Raw genomic sequence first — 19,608 nt, forward strand, 5'->3', positions numbered from 1 at the left:
TTTCTTACATATTTAGTATTTTACATACAGTATATGTAGAAGTGCAAACTAGGGCACAATAATGTTGAAATGACTCATTTAACTGCATAAAATCTGTGGCCCGCTTGTGACCAAGCTGCTCTGTATTGGCCCCTGAACTAAAATGAGTTTGACGTCCCGGCCTAAAGAATGGATCTCACTTTGTATCGTCACGAAACTGGTGTTTTGCAATGAAAAATGTTTTTTAATTAAGTTTTTTTCCCTAAATGTAAATAGAAATTCATGGTTATTTTATGCCATACATTTGATTTGAATTTTGGCACTTGTAGAAAAATGTCAGTCCCCGCTCAACATGATTTGTTTTAAAATTTGACCCAACAACAAAAAATAGTGGTTGAAAAACCCTGCAGTTCAGTATGATGAAATGAATGTGGTGCACCGAGATGATGTTTCTTCTCCTGCTTCTTTTCACTCACTTCTCGCGTCAGTCAGTGACCGACAGTTGACTAGTAGTAATTATTCCAACCGATCACTCCTGCCGTGAACCATAAAGTCTACTTTTATGGACCTGAAACCAGCACACACTTTCCTAGAATTTGTCATTCCCTTCTGCAGGAAAACAGTAGCAGATGGCTATTGTTGTGCTGTGTGTCTGTTTATTCATGATCATTTGTGCGTGCGTGTGGTCACAGCTTGCTCGTCCCACCTGCTGCTTGGCATCTTCACCCCGCCAGGCCTCCTGCTGGTCACCCGAGCGCTCAGGTGCTCCATCCTCATTGAGCCATCCTGCCTCCACTCTCTGCTGTTCACTGAGCTGCTTCGGCCTTTGTAGCTTCGTTTGTACAAAGGTGTCACAGGTGGAAGTGAGGCCGGCCGCTCTGCTCCGTGCTACAGTGAATAAAATAAAGAAAAAAACACACAGCTGCTGCTGGGATGCATGAGATTTCACTAAAAACAGTATACTCTCATGCAGGTGGAGCATAATCACACACAAGATGAGTTACCAGATGTGGTAAAATTAAAAAAAAACCTGTGATCTAAGTGTGTCACCAGACAGGCCAGATGAATGGTGTAAATATGCTGTCCTTATTATCTCACGCCGCCTACTTATACAGTCAAATAATCAGCATCTGTGTCGACATTACTGAGCTGCGACAATGAATTACTCCCCACTGGGAATCTGTACAGTTTTAATTTGACATAATGTCACCAATTATCTGAGCTGCCACCATTAATGGATCTCACCTGATAAGTAATTCCTACTGGGAATCCCAGAGCAGAGTAAAAATGAATGGCAGAGCAGAAACCCTGCTGTTTTACTCCAAATAATCACTGTTTTGTGGCTATTGTGTCTAAAGATCAGACTAAGGCAAGGTTAAAATAAGAATTTCAATACTCAAATCTGGTAATAATTTAGTAAAAGTTATTTTCTCCTTCTTCTGTGCAAAACTGTATTGGGTTATCTTACATAGACACTTAATTATTATCCCCCGCTACAAAGTGTGGAAGGGGGATATACAGTAGGTTTGAGCGCCGTGCGTCCGTCCGAGTTAAAGGGAGCAGCTTTTCTCAGAAACCGTTTAGGATAGGATAATCAAATTTGGTGTGTGGCTTCAGGGTATCAATACCTTGATGGAGTTCGAAAATGAGAAGTGCGCAAATATTTTTTCCGGAGTTATTTCCCTTGTGCCTGTTCGAGGTATTTTCAAAGGGGACAGCTTTAAGATTGTTCATAATTTTATATTGTGATGTGATAATATTTTCTTATGTATACATCTAAGTTCTTAGATTTAGGACATTTTGGAAAAGGTTGTGAGTTATAATGAGAACCAATCTGGTGGGGGATGTTGATGACCGTCTTCTTGTTAAATAATTGTTAATTATTTAGTCGCTCCAAATGAAAATACACACACGATTAAGTTATTGAATAAAAGACGAGACAGTATAGAAAAATTATGAATTTACTGTATGTGATTGATAGTGTTCTAATGGTACAATTTGAATTATTTTTTTTTATTAGTTCATTGACGTGTACTGAGCATAAATATATCAGTGATATCAACCATAGTTAAGCTCTACTCGAACTTAAATTTGAAGTAAATAACAATACTAGTAAATGGTGTTATTAGATCTACAAACCAGTCAGGGTGCTGGATTTGGTTATAATCCCTGTACTTTATTTGCATTAGGCCTATAGTTGGTACTAGTGAATTTCTTTGCTTTACTAATGCTAGTAGACTAAAACGTTTGTACTACTAGTGAGATGTTGAGTGTACTAGTAAAAATGTGGCCTTCTAGTTGTTTGTGCACGGTGAGTGAGTAGACCTTACTAGTAAAGCAAAATCTAGTAGACAATTGGGTGTTAGTAGTAGAGCTTTTACTAGTCACATCATTTTAGGTCTAATAGTGCTGCTTGCAACATGGAATTGTTTATTAGTAGACATTTTTGTTTTGATAGAATGGTATAATTGCTCAATAGTCTGCCAAAAAACTTTACTACGAAAACAAAGTTTTTGTATACTATTACTACTAGTACACTCCAAATCTAATTAAGTATACTAGAAAACTACAATTAATACTAGTAAAACCAAAAAGATTCACTAGTAGTGCTAGTAGACCTAATGCAAATGAAGTAGGAGGGATTATAACAATATTTCCTTGATTGGAAGCCAATGGCAATTGGTTTTCCCCTTTATTTATATAGCACTAATTACAACAAGTCATCATGTAGCACTCATCACAAAATATAATATTGTTAAGAGAAAAAAAAAACAATTCCACATAAACAAGCATTTTTAGCATGTAATGCTTACCAATAGTACTAGTGACACTATTTGCTTCACTAGTAAAGTGTACTCATGCACTACCAAACCTAAATTGAGTACCAGTGCTCTATATTTGAGTACACTGATATCAAATTTAAGCTCAAACAGCTTTCCATACATTGGGGCTTTAATTCATTTTAAAAGACTGTTAAGGTGCGGTTTAGTGTGTTTTTGTTTGAAGCATTGAATCAATAAAGACACCAATCAATGGGAGTTACATTATTCCCAGATCCTTTACTCAGGTTAACAAAATTCAGCATTAGGATTAGATTGATGATCAACTTGCTTTCAACAAAACCCAATACATTTATGGAAACGGAGAACTTTTAAAAGGGAGTTTAAGGCTGTCAGAGCTTTATAAGGTTCTGCATCACCATCAAGTGACAAATGGAGGTGTTATTTTCTTACTTTCTCACCTAGTTTTGAAGGAAGTGCATACAGATCAACACAGTCCTGTGTGGTCGTCCTCGTCTTCTGGAACACTGGAAATGTACAACGGTTACTGTGTGAGAATTACTGCCAGTTTTCTCTGAGTAGATTCACTAAAGATTATTATTTTTTTGCTGATGAAAACAGGTTTTTGTCCTGCAACTTAGCAGTTTGTCCACAGGGTGGTGCTATCGAGCCAGATTTGAAGCTGTTTACAAGTGGCTTGTGCATAGATACGGCAACAGCAACAACTCAAATCACTTTTATGTGTCTGAAATCCTGTTAAATCTACGTCTGGGTTTTGTTGAAGCATTTTGTAAAGGGACGGAATTTTTGTTTCACGTCATGTTCATACACACACCAAAGGGCAGAGATGGGTTTTTGTTGGTTTTTTTTGTTTGCTGGGAATGAAAGGATGCAGTATTTAACCGTCAGAGGAAATGGAGCTGTGGCTATGTGACCAACTCTGAATTGAAGTGCATTATCCACACCCTGACAGATAATCTCACCTCTGACTTCTTTCCGTGACAGCATCCCTTGATTCTACTTTGTGTTTAACCACTGTTCTGCCCCCTGCTTTTTCCATAAACAACTTTAATACAAAACTTATCATGCCTTCTTCTGTGCATATTTTGCATCTTTTCTACTACTTCCCTATTGGATTGAACTGCTTTCCCATTTCTCCTTGAGCTTTGGATGTTTCCTGGAGACAAAAAGCACACAAACTTCATTATTTCCACTTGTGTAGTGTAGTGTTGTGTGCACGAATCCTCCACTAAAGCCTCACATCTCTCGCACTGTTGCAGTGGGAGTGAGGAACAAAATGTGATCCTTCTGTGTGGCTCGAAGCTCCATGGTCTCAAAAGATGGAAATCTTGGTATTCCTCCTTGCCGTTGAGCGCTCAGGGGACAAGGACGATGGAAAACATGTGTAATGACTTATTCAGCCTGGCTTGGCCTTGGTATGGCTGAGATTGGTTGCAGATGGATGCCCAGTAGTTGGATACGGAGAATTCGCTCTCGATTTCTTGTTTTTGCTTTGAGAGGCCATGGAGAAAAGTCCAGGCTCACCGAGACAGACAGGCTCAATAAACCACTGCCTGATCGTGCAGTTGTAATCATTTTTGTGTGTTTTGATTTAAGCGATGATGATGAGGGATGTGTGTAATATTTACTGCTAGCATAATAACAATCCATTGCAGATGCATGTTTGTGTGTGTGATGATGATGATGTTTGCATTAGCGAGATGAAAAGAAAAAAGTACCCGCGGTTTGAATGATTCATAAGCCTTAATAATACTAGTCACTTTTAGAGGTTTCGTCTTCATAAAATATTCACACAGTTGATATTGAGCAGTTTAGGACTGCGGGTTCTCAATGCAGGCAAATTGGTCTCTTAGTATTCTTGCTCTTGTTTGTTTTGCAACAGGGAGTGATTATATTCTTGCGGTTTATGAAATCAAAACCAAAAAAAAGAGCGAAAAGCAGCAAAATAATATAGTTTAATGTATTCAGTAGCATTCCAGTGCTTTCCATTGCCCACATCAGCTGTGGATTTTCGTCTGTTTCACATCTGTGTGGAAGTTACCTTGAGCGATGAAAGGGGTCTTGCTCTCCGTAACCTGGGTGCTCTGTGGACGTGGTATGGGTGCTGGTGGGCGATTCACAATCATCACAGACTTTAGTGAGCTTGGGGGGATGTAATCTTCATCATTTACCCTGAGGGCTGCATAGAAATCCTCCTCCTCCTCACCGTCTTCCTCTGGTGGCTTTTGCTGTACATCTGTAACACAGAGAGTCTTTGTTCTTGTTTATTTCTTTCATGGATGCATTTTTATTCTTCCTCAGTAATTAGATAAACTGCTACGGAGAAGAGAAAAAGTGATGTTTTGCTGAGTATTGAAGCTCTGGAGCTTAACACAATTAGTGCAAATACTGAGAAGGAAACCTACTGTATGCAGGCTTAGGGAGAACCAGTCCTTTTTGTAAAGAAAGAGGTTTGAATACATAACCTTACTGATAAAATGGATCGATTTTGCACATTGTTCAATTACAAATGTATGTATTAAATGGGTAAACTAAAACCATAATACCAAGGACTCGTATATTACATAAGATTAATAAGTGAAAATTGGATGGGGGATTAGGGATTTCTTTACCCCTGCATTTTAATTTCAAGCTAAAACTTTAATCCCAGAGGTTTTTGGCTAACTTGTGTCTCAGCTGGAAGTTCTAAAAATGCCTTGATTATGGGCGTGGCTCCTGGAGCACTTAAAACACGCCCAATCTATATTATCAAATCTCCTAAGAAGAATCTATGCTTTGCTAACGTCCTACTCCAGACATAGGCAACTGGTGGCCTGGGGGCCACATGGGTCTTAGAAGAAAAAGCAGAAAATGGCAAAAATGCACAAAAATGTTTTATTAATTATTTTTGTTTTATTTTTCTTATTCTTTAAAGTTTTTTATACTTTTCTTTTTTGTTTTTTATTTATTTTAACTTTTTTTTAAAACAAAAAATACTTCTTTTTTATACACAAAATGACAGAAAAATATACCAAATAACTACAAAAACACAAACCCTTTGTTCTTTTCTCTGTGACTGTTCATTGATCATGATTCTAAATGCTGACATAAATGTTGATCATGTGATTCTTAGTTCAGAAAATCACATTGTTGCGACCCTGCTGTGATAAAAGATACAGTCCCTGTCCTACTCAATACTCACTATTCTGCTTCATTCACAATTCTCTTCATGCAGTCTACTCGCCACAGATGTCAGAGTTGACCGGTGCTAGTTTTTTTTTATAGAAGGTGGTGGTTAGTGATGTAAGAAGCCCACCTTTGACTAAAATGTCAAGAGTTGGACAACAATCAACCAACAACATTATTTCATACCCCAATACTTTTGTTTTCAGCAGAAAACAAAAGTATTGGGGTGTAGTTACTTGTTAAAAATAGATTATTAAAATAATGTATAAACTACTTCCTTCCAAAAGTGCACACTTTGATGTCTATACATGTGAAGGATCAATTATTGCCACCACAACATTTAAATAATGGATGATTAAAATAAATGGACAATAGTTACAAATGATGGGATTATTTAAATTCAACCCAGTTTTTTTTATAGTTCCGACAGTTTTTTGAAGCTGCCTACTGTATGCTGTGATGCTCCATTTGATCGCTGATCGGAAGCGAAGCTATCTGGCATTTTCATCGTTAAAAGGAAAGTATTCAGCTGTAGAAAAGCAATGCCCATCCTGCATAATGAAGCGCTCGGTGAAAAGAAAATCCATTACTGAATTCTCATTGTCCTCCTTCCCATCAGTTCGTCACTTACCTGCACTGCACATCATTTCGCTGGCGTTGTCGTCACCGTCCTTGGCTGAATCGAACATATTCTGTAACAGCAGAACAAGAACAATTAAAAATTAATTAGCCTTCATCTCAGGCACAAGTAATCCACCTGCAGAGAAATATAGTTTGAAATAAAAACAAGAAAATAATTTATTGCATTCATGCATTCACTGCATGTTTTGTTTCCATACAAGCTTCAAAATTATAGGTCAAAATGTGAATTTATCCTCAGCTTGCTGGCTCTAATGCAGATTCCTGCATATAAATCCAACATGAAAGCACAGATGCTCATCCAAAGCTGGGTCTGGTTGAGCTTCATTTGTGTTTTAGCAAATTTCCCTACTATTAATGGAGATTTCTTGCTGCATCTGTTTGGACTTTCTCAAAGGTAATTTGCAGCCTGTTTCCTGAGTTAGAGACGTTTGGCCCATCCCTGCAGCAGAGTGCTGGCTTTTTTTTTTTTTCTTTTTTTTTTCTGACAACAAAAGCTACTGCAGAGTCGACCCATTAGCTAATAGCATGCTGAGGGACAGGCAGGGGTATGATCAGAGTAATTAGGAAATCAGACGATCTTTTCCTTTTTATCCAAACGTATCATTTAGCGAGCGATTGTGATAGATGTGTGAGGAAGTCTCGACTCACTCTTGATTTGTATTTATTGTACTGTCAAGCTGTTTAGTAGCAGATTCAGGGCAAGAATGGGCTTGATCATAGAGCACCAGATAATTGTTAATAAGAATCAGAATTAAATCCTTTGTCAGCGTAAAGAAAGCTGTGCAGAAGTGGTGGAAAGTACCGTAATAAAAAGGTAAAAGAGAACGAGGCAGCTCGCGAAGATCAAAACATCCTCTTTTTACCTCGCTGCTCTACGTGTGCCGTTTCCAAGCAACAATGCAATCATGATTCAATTACAATAATACACTGTTTCTAGCGCTGCAAATTATTTTCTGGCTGTTGCGAATGTGCTGCTTGAATAGTCGAGGTCGATGAAAGGCCCATTATTTTGATGCTTGGATTTTCCCAGTCAAAGGATTGGCTTATGTGGACTATTTTCCTTCAGACATCGAAGTGGTTTTTATTTATTAACCCACTAATGCCAAATAATTATACACACGCCTGAGCCCTGGGCCCAATTCAGTTTGACCTCTTTAGAAAATAGGATTCTCTGATCCAAGGGCCACATTATTAGCATTCATGTCAGCATTTGGAACACATGTCAAACTTAAGGCCCGGGGGCCAAATCCAGCCCTTTAGAGCAGGGGTTCTCAACTGGTCTCACACTGGGACCCACATTTTACCACGGTCATTAAATTGTGACCCAGTTTTTTTTTTTTAGAATTCAACCAACCAATTTTTTTTTTTCTTTTAAATAGCTGTTGAAAACACACACATCTTTTTTTAAAACATAAATCTATATCTTTTCCTGTGTAACATGCATTTCACAGCATGCCTGTCGAAAGAAAAGTTTCTTTCAAAATAAAAGACAAGTCCAACATGAGTGATGTTAAGTATACATTTATTTTTTTGACCAGCTGTCCGCGACCCACCGAGTGGAGGTCCGCGACCCACTTTTGGGTCCTGACCCACCAATTGAGAATCGCTGCTTTAGAGCATCCAATTCGGCCCACAGAAGACAGTACAAATGACAGAGAAAAAAAACAAGAATAATTATGTAAATTTCCAAATATTTCAGTTGTAGATATCTCAAATTCACAAATTTAATGAAACGCCACAATATTTTCAGGGGTTTGTAGTTTTCCCATGCTTATATCACAAGAATGCAGTCATTTTTATTGCTAATTATGGAAAGAAATCCCTTTTTTTTTAATCTTCCAATTTCTTACAAATAATTCTACAAAACTACACAAAAAATTGGTTACAAAATCAATCATTTAATAAGTGAAGATCTTGCAGGGAAAACTAGAGCACAATAATATTAAAATTGCTCTTTCCCCCGCCCCCACCCAAAAACTGCTCCATATTTGGCCCCTGAACTAAAATTAGTTTGACACCCTGGTTTAGAATAATGACAAAACTAAGTATTAGTAGAGACAAGAAAAAGAGGGTTTCGTGTGACAATATCTCGATACGGCGATATATTGCGATATTTTCCGCACGATCAATTATTGATATGCTCCTGCTAAGTATAGTTTTTTTTTCGATTTTATTTAAAAAAAAAAAAAATATTTTTTTTTTTTTTTTTTTTTTTTCAAAACCTTTTCTGCTTTTTCACTAAATGTGCAGGTACGTCTTCACAGAAATTTTGTCACTGTTTGTTGAAGGAACCAATATGTTGTTTACTGGAATATTGCGCTATAATGGTGTCACTGGTAAGAAAGCCTTTTTGTTTACAGAAAGCACTATTGGAGATACTTATTTGTTTACATTGTTATCTTGACACTTATTTACAGAAATGTTGCACTAAAATAGTATCACTGTTCATAGGACACTTTTTCAATTTATTGTCTTTCAAAATTGTGTTTTTTCACTTAATCTTTTTTTTCTTGTTATGTCATAGATTATCGTACATTGATTTCTGACAAATATATCAATAATCACAGTATTGTCCCCTCGTGAGATAATCATTATTGTGAGCTTCGTATCGCGTGTCTTATCTTGAGGTACCAGAGGTTCCCACCCCTAGTTTCGTGTGTGATTGTTTTTTTTGTCATTTTGTATTTTTTTTCCTTTCATTTCTGTATGTTCTTGTTATTGTTAAGTGCGTTTTTTTGTCACTTTTTATACTTTTGGATTCTGTTTGTGTATTTTTGTTCTAGTTTTGAGTATTATTTGAAACATTTTGTTTGTTTTTGTTGCCATTTTGGGTTTTCGTTATTAAGTGTATTTTTTTTGTTTGTCATTTTGTGCATTTTAATTGTCATTTTGAGTATTATTCAGTCATTTCTTTTCTTTTTGGATTTAGTTGGTGCGCTTGCTTTCGGGGCTGCACAAGATAATTTGAGGGCCGCATGTTGTCCCCAGACCACCAGTTGCCAATGTCTGTCATAGATAAAATGGTCAATTCACACTTACTCTTTTTAGTAGTGTCAGCAGGACCAAAGTGTGTGATGCTTGATGGATAACATTGTGTAACACTGAACCACTCAAAATCCATCCAACTTGTTTTATTTTGGCACAGACTTTAGAAAGTGGTCAGCTTGGCAGGAATATAAAGATTTCACACATCTTTCACAAGACAATTTTTGCTTTGAAAAGTGTGATGTACATCATTTGATATTTTAACACCATAGCCGTAATGGGTGGCTTTAATAACAATAGTTTAATAGAGATTATCCAGGCTGTCCTGTACACTGTTAAATAAGACTAATACCAGTTAAATGTGTGTGATCCTTGTTCTTGGTGAACCTGTGAAGGTGTGTCAGCATGTGCTACTTAAAGGACTGAACTGTGATAGAAGGGCAGCGATAGTAGTTACTTACTGACATAGATATTAGACTTCACTGCAACTTCAGGTTTAATAGTGGAAGTACTGTAGCTGTCAGTAAACAAACAGTGACTCACGCTTCTAAAGTAACTTTGTTGTCACGTGTATTAGTGAGTCATTCAGCTCCAAGTGTAAAGGCAATCAATGGTCGGATTCTTCCAACTTGTTGCAGAGAAGACGTTGCTAATATGCGTGCCCTCAGTAATGGGGAACAATGCAACAATAGCACTTAATCCCTGCAACTTTACTGAACTAGACTTGAACTTTAAATTGCATTAAATAAGGATTGAGTAAGTACTTTTGTGTTGATTAAGACCTTACTGAAATGGCCAAAAGTGGATTGCTAAGACATTTAAAAGAACAGAAAGTTCTAAGAGTAATCAGGCTTGTGCTACAGTTTGGCAACTGCATTTAAGTTCAAGTGGAAAGAACTATTCCTTTACCACATGCCATATGAAATACTCTGAGATGTTACGTTCCATGTGCAACGCTACTGTATTCTACATTAGAATGCGTTAATCAAATGTACGAACTACTTGTGAATTAACCCTGTATGTTGGCACTGAACTATCTGTGCAGTGGTGATCTAATGGTTAAAGAAATTAAAGGACTTGAGAGGCCCCATGAGGAGGGCTCTAGACCCCCACTGAGAGAATGCATTTAATGTTATACCCCTACATAGGTGACAATTAATGATTTAAACCTGTACTAATATTACCAAGGAGGCAATATTCTCACCGGTTTATTTATTTGTTTGTCTGTTAGGGTTATGTCAAAAGTACTTAGTGGATTTTGACAAAATCTTAACGAAAGATTGACCTTACGCAGTGGAAGATTCCATTAAATTTTGGAGGGGATCCGGATCATTCTACCCATTTTGGTTCAATTTCAAAAATGGAAAAATTCCTATCTCTCATCATTAAGGAAATTAAAAAATGTAAATCTCAGTTTGTAATCTACCGATCTTTATGAAATTGCACTCAGTTATGTTGGGTTGGTTCCTCAATTACCACACCAAGTTTCACCTGGACCGGATCCGGATTGCGCATTTCATCAACATTGTTCGCAAAAAAGGGAAATAGGAACCGGTTCCTATTGTCCAGTTAAGGAACTGTCACGAAGATGTTTGCATTTCGATTCTTTTTTTTGATTCCTAAATGCCCACACAAGTTTGTTTCCGCGGCTTGCTCTATTTGTTTACGCGGGGTTTGTATAAGGTGCGTTCAGAACGCGACTGTAGCGACTGCAGTCTGTGTGTGTGCTAATCACCGATAAAAAGCCCAGTAAAACTCCGGAAAACAATAACCGGGAATAAATATTTGCTCCCACGTTTCATCTTCAATGCCCTTACTGATGGAAGGAGGTTTTCACTCATAATCTCACGATACATGGCCCCATTCATTCTTTCCTTTACACGAATGAGTCATCCTTGTCCCTTTGCAGAGAAACAGCCCCAAAGCATGATGTTACCACCCCCATGCTTTACATTAAGTATGGTGCAACTCAGCATTCTTTCTCCTCCAAACGGGACGAGTTGAGTTTTTACCAAAAAGTTCTATTTTGGTTTCATCTGACCATATGACATTCACCCAATCCTCTTCTTGATCATCCAAATGCTCTCTAGCAAACTTCAAATGGGGCCGGACAAGTACTGGCTTAAGCAGGGGGACACGTCTGGCACTGCAGGATTTGAGTCCCTGGCGGCGTAGTGTGTTACTGATGATTGCCTTTGTTACTTTGGTCTCAGCTCTCTGCAGGTCATTCACTAGGTCCCCCCGTGGGGTCAAAATGACCCCACGGGGGATCTTGCATGGAGCCCCAGATCGCGGGAGATTATCAGTGGTCTTGTATGTCTTCCATTTTCTAATAATTGGAGGAATGATTTCCTGTGGCGTTTTGTTATCAGGATCACTGATCCAGATGACTGTAATATCCTGGTGGAGGTTTGCCCTCTCTGAGTGCTTGTGTTTAAAATATTCATTTAAAAGTATTTGTTATATCAATAATATCAATAAGTCTAATATTCATTCAAATGATGAACAAATCTTTGGATTTCTTGCATCATGACTGTACGGTCACTAACCAAACAAGAAAAATATGCAAAGTAAAGACAGGAATCATTAAACCTCCAAGAGTAGAGTGTAGGATGTCGCCTAATTTGACTTCCTTGAATTTGGATAAGACTGCAGTCTATACACACACACACATCGCCTGCAGCACATGGAAGACCAAAGGAGTGAGATGTAGTTTGTAATTATCCCAGCATCCCAACGCACAAAGTGAAATCATACGGTCCTAGTGCAGTCAATCTAAATGTAATCGACAGGAAAAGCAGTCGCCTTGCGTTAAATTATTCAAAAGGGAAAACGGCAAATTGTGTTGCTAATTAAGATAGCACAATATTACAGATTGGGGACGTAAACACAGTGGGGGGAAACAGCCGAGCACTTTCTATATTTGTATTCTAGTTATTGTGCTCTTTGAATAATTCAGCTTTTCCCCCTCTGGAGCAGTTCACAGCTAATTAACAAAGAAGTGCAGCAGGGCCAGGCCAGACGAGTAGATCTGACGCAGGGGCTTGTGAGTGATTCAGCCTGTGAATGAAGCACGGGACGATCCATTCAGGGTTTATTGACAGAGCGCTGGTACACAGACGCCAAAATCACTGATGCATCATGGATTGATTAAATGGAGGTGGGGGGGGGGACACTGCAGACAAGTCAAGAGAGAATCTACACCTCCCCTCACAGTCACAACTGTAACAGTTCTAATAGCACGCTACGCGTGTACGCTACGCATTTAGCCGTCAGGATGAGTATTAATTACTGTCTATAACACAAAATATGTCAGCTGCCTACGTGTGTGTGTGTGCGTGCAGTAGATCTGTAGGGATGCTGATGTCTCTGTGGACAGACCCTCTGTTTGACTTTACACCCCCCTGTCAGCTCTGCAAACTCACTGCATGTTTGCATGAGCAGTCAGATCCAACCTCGCTCAGTCTGCAGTCACTCTGAGCTGTGTTGCTACGGGAATAAATACATCCACAACAGCTGTTCCAGGGTTTAAATGTCTCTCCAGAGAGACGTTTTCTACAGGTTGACTTAAAGCGTCAGAAAAGCTGGAGTTTGTCCTTACTAAATAAAGAAAAAGTAATACAGTAGATATACACACGTAGACATTTACATTATGTTTTACCTGCTGTACCTACAGGATGTCATGGCCACATCACAGAAAAAGTGCTGCAGTAAAATGCAAACTATGGTTATAAAAGTTAAAATATTTCTTGTTGGTCAAATAGTAAAATATAAACATAAATATATGTTTTACTGCCTTGGGAAAAGAAAACCCTCAAATGTCATATACCAACCACAAAGAGGAAACTCAAGGATACGGCGAATGCTAAGAGACACAGAGAAATGACAGAGAGAGAAGGAAAAACAGAAAAATAAATATAGAGTAATGTATTTTTTTATATATTTATTATTAAATTACAGCTGTGGGGTCTGGATCGTGACAGAAAAGTGAATATTTTTTTAGAGAAAGGATACAAACTACAACTTTGTTTCTAAATTATTTTCAAACAAAATGTTATTGCACTTTAATTTGGTTTATTAGTTCAATAGGTACTTTAGAACTTTTTTTTATTGAATGTTTAATGATGCATTTTACTAGCTGCTAATCACTAAAGACACTTTACTTACCTAACTGTGGTTTTATAGCTGGTCTTTATGTTCTTAAACTTCATGTTGAGTTACTATTATTTTTTACTTAATAATGCACTTCATGCAGCCAACCGTCCACCTTAGCACTAAACCTTGTGATTCTTTGTGTGAATGCGGGCTTTGACTTTGCCATGTTTCCATGGTAATGGTCAGCCACCAATAAATCAAATGCATCAAAACATATCAGCATGACAGTTTTGTCCTCAAAAGATCCATTAACTGGTGTTACTACTGCCACCAACAGCATCCAATGGAAAGATATCCATTGAGTATCTATTACTACCAGTAGTTAAACTCAACACACTTTATTAAATGTTGCAGCAAGGTGGTAATTAGTTGTGATATTATTATATATTGTTATTGTATAATTAGTGTTGATATTGTTAGATTTAAAGTCAATGAGAGATGATTTAAAGACAAATATTTGCATTAGATTAAATATTTTGAAGTTGAGTGACTTTTATTACTGCAAAAAGACAGTTTTTAATAACTTGTTTATAATATTGTATGTAAGAATAAAAACAGAAGGAACAAAAACAAACAAAGTAATCAAGCAAAAAAACTGTTTCTTTTGAAAAATGGTGGCATGGCACTATTTCTCTCCCCGTAGTCGCTCCATGCAGACATGAGTTACGATCTGTTGAATTTGAATTTGCTTCATGCACAAAACAATGGCTGTGTTTGAAAGGTCGTACTAACGTACTACTCATACTAAGTCTGACATCAACATGAGTATGTAGTGTGTTCCAATTAGTATGGAAAGACTGAGTACGCAAGAAATACCCAAATGTATACTTTATTGGGACATTTTTGAAGTGTGCACAATGGGCACACTAGCCATCCTCAACCGCCCTATGATGCATTGCGTGCGGAATGTAAAATTATCCTTCAAGCTAATAGGCAAACATCCCATTTCAAAACAAAAGCATCTCTTCTTGTCTTCCATTAGTTTTTTAATGCTTTTGTTCATCGGGCTCTTGTTTTGTCTTTTTTTTTTTTAATCAGAAGTTTTGTCAGTAGCACAATGGCGGGTCTCCAAAAATCTCCAAAATGTCTGCATGAAATGTTTTTTCCGCAAGTTTCATGGATCAAATGACCACATGTTGATATTCTACTTTCTCACTTGTTTTCAGAACTTTCAAAGGTGGAGAATCAACGGAGATATTTAGCCTCAATGTGCTTCAGGTTTTTGTCATTGTTGGTTCAAAATGCATCTTGGGAAACTTCGAAGTATACTTCATTTTTTTTCTTTTTTTTTTCGATGTATACTTCAGTGGGGAACGGTTACCATCTTAATCTTCCTAACCATACTAGTGGTATATACAGTAGTAAGACAGTATATACTCATTGATTGTGTAGTTTACAGTACGTTGATATGCGATTTAGAACACAGCCAACCTGTTGTTTTCAAACTCTCTACCTAGATATTTGAAGTTTTCCCTTGGAAATGAATATGATTTCACTAGCTAATGAAATCAGACGAAAGTAGACGTCGTGTCCAATGTTGTTTCAGTGAGGGTGCATTAATATCAAGCGATATACTCTGATTGCATCTTATTGGTGAGCGTGTGGCTGCAGAGTGAATGGTATCATAAAACATGCGGTTAATCTATAGTTCATCATGAAAAAAACAGCTGCTATTAGGCAGAACAACTCAACATTAGTGGATGCAATAATTGCCTGAACGTATGCTTTAGTGAGCCACAGTGCATGCTTGGACAAACAGCCTGTCAAATCTCTGTTGGGTTGTTCCATTAGGAAAACCATTGTTGGATGAGAGAGTGGGTGTTCATTCCATCCCGACAAGCTGGATGTTAACACGGTCATCAGAGGGCTGCTGATATACAGGTCACTCTATTGCTTTCCTTTCTACCTTTCTACCCCCTTCATCCTGTTCATTATTGATAAACTACTGCTTGCTTTCAGCGCTGCTGGTCTATTGGTTATTAAAAAAAGCATCTCTTGCGTTGTGTGTCGCACCTCTCGAGCAGTAGCACAGATCGTAGTGATTGCAGGTAACTCAAACCACAACGTTCCACTTAGAGGTAAAATGATGTCCTATTGGCTGTATAACAAGTAATCGTGGATCAATGGATCGCTCTAATTTGCTCACAAATCGATTAAATTTAGCTGCTGTCATTAGATATTGACATTTTCAGAAGTGTCTCCTCTGTCTGTAGTATGCAGTGTGTGTAATAGGCCTTTGTGCTGTCGTAAAAACAAGTGGATGGGTTTCTTTAATGTTTCTCCAGGGCTCAGAGGCAACCTATTCATTCAAGTAGAAACATAGATTGTAGTTTGTGAAGAAAGACAACATTTGCCGTAATTTGAATATTTAGTCAACTGTCCTTATTGTCCCAGATTTTATGAACCATAAAAGTGCATTTATGTGTAACTTTTGATAACATTGATAAAGTCAGCTGCCAACAGCGGGATGCTTGAAACTTGAGTAATGCTTTGTTATCATGACAAACACGTATTTGCTGTCCCTCTACTTTTGAAGCTGACATTATTCCTAGATGACACGTTGTTTGTACTTCACTAAATCGGGTCATAGAGTATAGTTGCAAACGGTAAAGCTTCTCCAAACCACTTGAGGGTACAAGGTGCCAGTCATCTCATCTATTCCATATTATTACATCCAATTATAACAATCACATGTTCAATCTAACTGATCAATTGTTTTTCCCCTTTAAACACTTATTTTGTACCAACACAACCAATTAAAATACAAAGTGGCTATTCGTATGTAGCCGTACGGACAACCCCCAGTGCTATTCGTACGTGGCCTATGATGTTACCGGAAGTCATGTGACCATTATGTACATTCAAATCAGAAGAAAAAATGGTGAACAAGCTATACACGTACAAAATTCACGATGGCAAGAAATCTACTTCAGAAGGTTAGGGTGTGGCTTACGGTTAGGGTTAGTTAGTCAGTAATGTAGTTTAGGGTGTGGCTTACGGTTAGGGTAAGTTAGTCGGTAATGTAGTTTAGAGTGAGGTTTAAGGTTTGGGTTAGTTAGTCCGTAATTTAGTTTTGGGTGAGGCTTACGGTTAGCGTTAGTTAGTCCATAATGTAATTTAGATTTAGGGTTACGGTTAGGGTTAGTTAGTCCGTAATGTAGTTTAGGGTTAGGGTTAGATTTAGTCAGTCCGTAACATCATTTAGGTCTACGGTTAGGGTAAGTCCGTAACATAGGTTAGGGTTACGGTTCGGGTTAGTTAGTCCGTAACGTAGTTCAGGAATCTACGTATCAATAGCAAACAGAAGAACAAGTATGTAGCGTCTTAATCATGTGACCTATCATGTCACATTAACTGGCCAATGAGGGGCGCTATGTACGGATAGCCACTGCCATTAAAATATTGTATAAGTTTTTTTCCAATAATAGTTAAATAATTGTATTACATCATAGAGTGAGTCAATGATTTATTATGGAAAAAATATTCTGCGTACCCCATAATGTAATAACGACAAGTTTTTACATTTTAGGCTCAGCATCTTGTTACATTATTGAGGGTTTTATACCATTTTATTTATTTATTTTTTATTTTTTTAATAACATTTCGGGTCATTGTTACATATCAAGCTCTAACAAGCCATATTAGCACAATAAAGTGTGTTAACAGGTAAACAACCTAAAGGTGTTTCTCTGAACCGGACCAGCACAACTCTACTGATCAACCTCAGAAAAACAAACGTTGCACATGTTTAAAGAAGTAACATTCCAGAACGAGTGTAAGTGAATTGAAGAGTGGGTGGTTACCAGGGTCTCATTCAGTAAGGCGTGGAGCTCCGTGTGGCCATGACTTTTGGCAATCTCCATGGGAGTGTGTTCATGTGCATTGGTGGTATGCAGTGCATGCTGGGCACCGGGACACTGCAGCAGCACGCTGGAGGCACTTCTAAATCCATACTGAGCCATGAAGTGGAGCAGCGAGTGAACATCTGTGTAGGAAAGTATAATCGTGTATACTTTTGAATTTGTTTGGGGAAAATCTATTTAATAATAACAATAATGCATCAATTTTACATAGCGCTTTTTTAGACACTCAAAGTCGCTTTACAGAATTAAGGGATTATTCTTTCACTCCACACCTAGTGGTGGTAAACTACTGTTGTAGCCACAGCTACAGTCTGGGGCAGACTGATGGAGGCGAGGCTTGCAAAAGTGCGCCATCGGTCCCTCCGACCACCACCAACACACTACATTCATACTAGGCAATGTGGGTAAAGTGCCTTGCCCAAGGACACAATGACAGATACCACTGGGGTGACTGCCACCCCACTGTGGCACCTGGAATTCTCAGTGGTCTCCCATCCACCTACTAACCAGGCCCAGACCTGCTTAGCTTCACAGATCTAACGGGATCGGGCAATGACAGGCTGGCATGGCCACATGTATTTAGTCCATTTAGCCTTGAAACTCCACACACACGCGCTCACACACACACAGCTTTCTAATATCCAATGGAATGTTGACAATCTTAACACAAGGGGAATGGAAGAAAGACAGCTCTGAGCCACGTATTGACGTGTTTGTCATGGCAACATTTCCCTCTGCCCTTTTTAGCAGAGTTAAGAATCAATCTTAAAAGCTGATGAAGCCATCAATCTGCCCCATAATGAGCCGAGAAATAACTGAAGGCTAATGTGCATCGTTCAGGAGCAGCACTGTGCCACTGAGCTGTGATCCTGGCGAGACTGAAGACTGAATCAAATAGTAATGCATTATCATTAACTGCTGCTAATGTCTTAATGTCATAATATATTGATCACAATAAGAAACTTATTACTGTATGTCTTTGTGTATTGGAAGCTAAATGTTTTGGCAAAAATGTGGGGAACTTTTTGTGCTTTTATTTTGAAGATGGATTATTAATACAGCAGATTGGGTACAAAATTGCATTAAATCGTTTAGTCTTTAAACCAAGTTAAATATTATTAATTTGTGCTATGGCATATTATTAGGAGAATATGCAGTTTTGTTATCGTGGAAGTTTATAGCATATAGTCATCTTAAAGATGTAAATCATTGTTTTAATCAGAGATAAAATGAACTAAAAGTGACCAAAAATGGTGGAAAAGGTGGTGAAATGGGATTTTAAAAATGGTTAAAAATTACCAATTAGAGTGACCAAAAATGTGAGGGGGAATGAAATATGGTGAAAAGAAGTTAAAGATGACAATAATTGGTTAACATATGTGACATTAGGTGGGGAAAAGTGATGGAACTGGCTTATAAATGCCAAAAATGTCTTGAAAGTGGAGAAAATGTACAGAAAAGGCGTTGGAATTTGATGGTGAAGTGGCAGGAATGGGAGTAATGTTTGGTGTAGTTGTAAAAATAAGCAAACATTGGCTTAAATTGTTCAGAAAATATTCTTACTTTCTTGAAGGCAATGTCTCGCAACCCCAAAAGGGGTCCTGACTCCAATTTTGAGTACCCCTGGCTTAAGCAACCCAAGTAAACTCAAATGTGAAATTTGTAATCGCAGCCTTACAATCTCCTACCTCGTTCTGATGAGTTTTCCCTCTTCAGTCTTCGAATGCTTCTGTTGGACATTTTCTCCAAAAGCATGGAGGCCAGCCTCTGGTCCAACTGGTCAACAGAAGACACCTGAAGGGCCTAAAATCAAGACACACCCACTGACTTGCGAAAGTGAGAAACCCTTTCTCTTTTTACTACTGAGGCAAGTAAATTGGCCACCATCCATCCATCCACCCATCCATCTATCAGTAGGGCGGACCAGACTTCCCTCTCCCCGGCCACTTCCTCCAGCTCTTCCGGGGGGACCCCGAGACGTTCCCAGGCCAGCCGAGAGACATAGTCTCTCCAGCGTG

The 19,608-nt window shown here is 38.2% G+C and overlaps 1 protein-coding gene and 1 long non-coding RNA gene across 2 annotated transcripts in view; one reads left to right on the forward strand and one right to left on the reverse strand.

The window, feature by feature from the left end:
- LOC114480484 (uncharacterized) overlaps positions 1 to 19,608 on the forward strand; it is a 64,310-nt gene that overhangs the window by 33,858 nt on the left and 10,844 nt on the right. The window lies entirely within an intron of this gene.
- Positions 1 to 19,608, reverse strand: part of LOC114480483 (B-cell scaffold protein with ankyrin repeats-like) — a 36,272-nt gene that overhangs the window by 5,303 nt on the left and 11,361 nt on the right. The window contains exons 6-11 of the mRNA XM_028474662.1: positions 19,279 to 19,393; positions 17,531 to 17,712; positions 6,577 to 6,637; positions 4,822 to 5,016; positions 3,221 to 3,286; positions 686 to 867 (exon numbers count right to left, since the gene is read on the reverse strand). Of these exons, the coding sequence (XP_028330463.1) occupies positions 686 to 867; positions 3,221 to 3,286; positions 4,822 to 5,016; positions 6,577 to 6,637; positions 17,531 to 17,712; positions 19,279 to 19,393 (801 nt within the window). The remainder of the gene's footprint in view (positions 1 to 685; positions 868 to 3,220; positions 3,287 to 4,821; positions 5,017 to 6,576; positions 6,638 to 17,530; positions 17,713 to 19,278; positions 19,394 to 19,608) is intronic.

This window comes from Gouania willdenowi, chromosome 18 (genome assembly GCF_900634775.1).
Source record: "Gouania willdenowi chromosome 18, fGouWil2.1, whole genome shotgun sequence".
Lineage (NCBI taxonomy): Eukaryota > Metazoa > Chordata > Actinopteri > Blenniiformes > Gobiesocidae > Gouania > Gouania willdenowi.